The sequence below is a fragment of the Echinops telfairi genome, unplaced genomic scaffold (genome assembly GCF_000313985.2).
Source record: "Echinops telfairi isolate 266 unplaced genomic scaffold, ASM31398v2 ScPeMD7_44;HRSCAF=162, whole genome shotgun sequence".
Classification (NCBI taxonomy): Eukaryota; Metazoa; Chordata; class Mammalia; order Afrosoricida; family Tenrecidae; genus Echinops; species Echinops telfairi.
The window spans coordinates 732,182-737,536 of record NW_022103942.1 but is presented as its reverse complement, the minus strand read 5'-3'; the positions used below and the strand labels follow the sequence as shown (position 1 = coordinate 737,536).

General features: G+C 38.8%; 1 protein-coding gene across 1 annotated transcript in view; it reads right to left on the bottom strand.

The window, feature by feature from the left end:
- LOC101649477 (T-complex protein 11 X-linked protein 2) overlaps positions 1-1,133 on the bottom strand; it is a 22,399-nt gene extending 21,266 nt beyond the window's left edge. The window contains exon 1 of the mRNA XM_045290612.1: positions 1,055-1,133. Coding sequence (XP_045146547.1) covers positions 1,055-1,124 — 70 coding nt within the window. The 5' untranslated portion in view covers positions 1,125-1,133. The remainder of the gene's footprint in view (positions 1-1,054) is intronic.
- Between the last annotated feature and the right edge of the window lie 4,222 nt (positions 1,134-5,355).

The following is a 5,355-nucleotide window of genomic DNA, read 5'->3' as shown; positions in this document are numbered from 1 at the left end:
AGGAGTGGGGATGGAGGGGGGGAAATGAGGAGCCTATATTAAGGGCTCAAGTAGAAGGCAAATGTTTTGAGAATGATGATGGCAACAAATGTACATATGTGCTTGACACAATGGATATATGTATGCATTGTGATAAGAATTGTACAAGCCCCCAATAAAATGATTTTTTTTAAAAAGACCACAGTTGCTACTCATCAAAGGAAGAAAAATTAATTATATTTTTGGACTATGTTATGCTAAATGACCAGGGACGCATTTGGGGGGTTGGGTCCCAAAATATACATTTATGAAATAGGCAATACACATTCAATCATTCTAGCATTTGGAATTTTCTGAACTCATTTCCATTAGACAATGATGGCCCCAATATGTACATAAAGACAGATATAAATAATTTGACCACTTGGGAATGTTAAATTTTATATCATCAAAGGACCACAGGGAAAGGGCATGCCCCAATTCCAGCCCATATTTTTTGGACCTCTCCAAATATATCCTAGGTGTTTAACATTTACAATCTGAAAGTCAAAGATAAGAATGGGATCCATACTTTGAGCTAATTCAACCACCATCAAGTCATTTCAAACGCAAGTCTTTAGTGAATAAAAAACAAAACCAAAAAAAATCCTGTTTTATTTGTGCTTACCAATTAGTGGCCTCAGTCCTGTGGCTAAGGACTCCAATCCAAACTCACTGACATCAAGTCAATTCTGACTCATGGTAACCCTATATAACAGGGCCGAACTACCCCTGTGGGTTACTGTAAGTCTTTATGGGCAGAGATAGCCTCATCTTTCTCCCAGGGAGTGGCTGGTGATTTCAATGAATAAACTACTACACTTCCAGGGCTCCTGGAATAAAGATTAGATTGGGACAGGAATGGGGAAGACTAGGAAAACAATAAGGATAAGTGGAAAGTTGAAATAGAAAAATGCCAGATTTCAATAGTCTTATATGCCCCTTAAAGGTACTTAAGCTACAGGTTGCCTTCCCCTTTAACTTACTGCTTTATTGTACAAGCCAAAGAAATGATGGCAGGGAATTGTAGACCTACCAGGAGAGTGATCTTCTAGGTAGCCACTCTTTTCTTGGCTCTGCTCTGGCGTTTTAGACATACGAGGCATGCTCTCTTCTTCAGTAGGATCATTCTGGGAGACAGTGTCCTCAGTTTTAGGCATCTTGATGTTATCTGGAATTGAGGAGTAAAGAAAGGGAAACATGTTGATGTCATACCTGACTCAGATCCAGTAGGCGAGGGGAGTCTTCGGTTTTTATTTTGTGCCCTAATGTCTGAACCTACTGCTCCCAGGTTGTAGGGTTAGAGATAAAATGTGTCATCCAATGGATGGATGGATTGTGATAAGAACTATAAGAGCCCCCAATAAAATGATTTTTAAAAACCTCTCTCTTATAGGTATAGCTAGGGTCTTGAAATACTGAGGGAAGGAAACCATGGGTATAACATAATTGCTTTTCCGGGGGGTGGGTGGGTGGGTGAGCGGGGAGCCTAACTGATCTTATGGAAGAGGAGACACCCAGAGAAGTTCAATGACTCGCCATGCCAGAGTACAGTTTATAAATGGCTGAGCCAGGATAGGACTCTTCTGGTTGTCTTTAATTAGTTCTAAAAATGATCCCCCTTCATCTGTGAATTTTAACCCAGGCCTTCCTCTGGTGTTCAAGAGGGATGGTAGCCTGACTTACCCAAAAAATCACTCCCAGACCACAGCCATTCAGCCCTTAAGCTCTTACCTTACTTCCTTTCCTCCTAGACCTGCCGGCCGTCCCACCGTTGAGCTGCAGTCTGCCGCTGTGGTCGTTGGGCAGGGCGGTTAACTCCCAGAATGTACCATTATAGCTTAAGCGGGGGGGGGATCAGGAGGGAGGGCAATGGAAAATACCATTAAGATGATGACGTCTATATCAAGACCACCCCTGGCCAATGTTGAGTGGAAGAGTCCATTATTTGAAAGCATTGAGTGGCCTGTTTCCTAGGTAGTGAGGCAAGGTCAGACCCCTTAGGTACCTGCAATATGGGTAGGGAGTGGGGCTGACGTTAGGGTTAGAGAAGGAAGCGAAACTGACTTTTGAGGAGATTTCTGGCCCATGCCCTTCATTGCAGGCTATAAGATTAATTCAGGCCCTTTTCTCATCCACAGGTGGTAGTATCCAAAGCTTTTACTCTTCTTTTCTGCCCACCGCACCTGCTCTGTATATTCTTTTTTTTTTTTTAACATTTTATTAGGGGCTCATACAACTGTATCCCAATCCATACACACATTGTGTATACTCACTGCTATCGAGTCAATGGCAACTCATAGTGACCCAATGCCCCTTTGAGTTTCTGAGACTGTAACTTTTTACCTGCGTGGAAAGCCCTTTCTCCCGTGGAGGGGCTGGCGCTTTCAAACTGCCATTGTTAAGGATCACAGCCCAACCACTTGCCACCAGAGCTCCTAGTACCATTTTAAATAACGGTTTAATTAGGAAAGGGAACATTGGTCTGTTTGTTTATTTTGCTTTCATCCCATGGTCTTACTATACCAATAGAAATAAAGAATAAACAGAGTTGGACAAATCCTGAATTTCTTGTTAACTTTTTTTTATAAATTGGATGACAGTTTACAGACACAGATCAGATTTTCACTCAACAATTCACACACATTTTTTCACCTCATTAATCATTTTCACAATGAAACATCACTTATCCCACTTCCTCCTTGTGTTTCTTGTTTCAGTTCCTCCTTCTTTCCTAACCATTGGACTTTATTTAATATTAGAACTAAAACCAAACTCACTGCCATCTAGTTGATTTTGACTCATAGCGAACCTATGGGACAGGGTAGAACTAACCCTGGGATTCAGAGACTATACATCTTTATGGAAATAGAAAGCCTCTTATTTGTCCCATTGAAAGGCTGGTGGTTTCAAACTACTGACCTTGTGTTAGCAGCCCAATGCGTAACCACTACAGCGCCACGGCTCCAAGTTAGAGGACTATTAAAAAGAGGATATATTAAACTCCCATTTGATAAATGTAAAAACCAAGAATTATTTCAAAGGACCAGTCATAGAAGCGCTGTGGCAAAGGGATGAGACTATAAGACTAAGGATGGAAGGATAGGCTAAATTTTAATTCAGATTATGCCAGCTGAATTCCTGACATATCCCTTATTACAATCTAGTGCTATATGATAATGTTATCTGTAGGATTTTTGTAGATGTTCTTTGTAAAGTTGAGGAATGTTCTTTTTATTCCTAGTTTGCCAAAAGGTTTTTATTGTGAATAGGTGTTGGATTTCTTTGGATGCATTACCTACATCAATTGATATAATTATTTTTATTTTCTTCTTTCTGTTGATTAAATTAAAAATTTAAGTCCATAGATATTATTTTAGATCAATTTATGTTTACAGAATGCAGAAATCTTCCATTATCTCTTCACTCACTACAGTCTTCCCTATTATTAACATCTTGCATTAGTATGATACATTTGTTGCAATTGATGAATAAATATTAATATATTACATCATTTTAAAACTAAAGTGCATAGTTCACCTTCTAGTTTACTCTTGGTTAGTATTATGTAGTTCTATGAATTTTGACAAATGCATATCATGTGCCTATCATTGCAGCATTATATAAAATAGTTTCTTTGCCCTAAAAATGGCTGTGCTCCACTTATTTATTCCTCCTGCTCCTTCTGAACTCCTGGAAATCACTGATTTTTCTATCGATATAGTTTTGCTTTTTCTAGAATGTGACATAGTTGGAATCACATAATATGTTGAGCTATAGTCACTAAATATCCTTCTAGCCATGATTCCTTATGTGATTTGTTATAATTCTGAATTATATTCCTGGGCTGTAATCTCAATTTTGAGGAAGATGTTTGCCATAAGATCAAGGTGTGGCTAAATAATCACCAGTCAACAATTTTATGGAAAAGGGAAGTCCAGCAGATCTTATTGGATTGAAGCCTTATTCATAAGGACTACCTTTTTCTGGAGAAATATTTAGTTGAGACAATCAAAGCACAATGACTAGAAGAGATACGAATAGAGAATTAATAGGAAGATAACTATAAGGTTAATGATTCATTTCCAGGTTTGTTCTGGGGCTAGTGCATTGAAATTCAGCTGTCCTAATAACATTAAAAGATTAAGAGCCTCATTAATAAATGGACACGTAAAGAAATAATCGTACTATGTCAATGAAATACCAATATAAAGCAATGGCTTCAAAACCAAAATGATGATTGGAAGTGAAGTGATATTTACTTAACAAAGAAGACAATGATAAGGAAAGTTGAGCTAATGACTACATGAATGTGGCTGATCTTCAGAAATTTGAGTCATAAATACCACAGGAAATTGTAAATTATGTCTCATAATACTCTAAGGATTGCAGAAGTGTACAATAAACTCCTAGAAAGATTGTGTGTGAAGGTGGGGCTTGAATTACTTGTTTTCAGTTACCTTCTATGGCTATGGTGGCCTCAAGTGATGGTTACCTGAGGCTAGAAGGATAGATATATGCAGTAACAGAATTTCTAAGGGACTATGGGTGTGGTAGTTACATAATCGGGTGCCAATTAGAGACTATTAAGAGTGAAGGGGTGGAGCTTAGCCTATCAATTAGGTCGCTGCTTGATGACCTCATTTGAAGGCACTACGGAGATAAATAGTTCTCTGGATGCAGGAAAGACACTATCTCTGCTTGGTATTCCTGATGACAAGACACATGGAGCTACACTAGAACCTGGAGCTGGAAGAGCCACTTGGAGACTCATACCAGCACTAAGATGCTTACACTGCCACTGGATCCACAAGACTTTCCACCCACTGGCCTGTGACCTTCCTGAAGTTGGCATGATTGCATGTGTTGTGTGAGCCTGAAGAGGAAAAGGAATTTATACACTGGTATAGGACATATGGGCTAATATCAGACTTATTGACTTGATCTGGCTGTGCTGGGATGTTTTCTTAAATTAATATATAATGTATTATATATATTAATATATAATTACTCTTTATATAAAGCTCTTTCTTATTCTCTAGTCAACCCAGACTATCACAAAGGGGATGATTCCTGTTGGAGGGCTCTCTCTCACTGCCATCCAGTCAGTGCTGACTCATAGCAACTCCCTGTGGCTTTCCAAGACTATAATGGTTGAAGGGCAGCAGGCTTTAGGCTAGAGCGGTAATACCCTCAGAAAAGTTTAGGACGAAGAAAACTTCTGAGATGATAAATAGAATTATCCCATAATGCAAGTTTTTTGTAACTATGATACCCTTGAAAGTTCTTTCTTGTACAATATCTCATCATCATTGGTATATTGCTAGCATGTTAGAA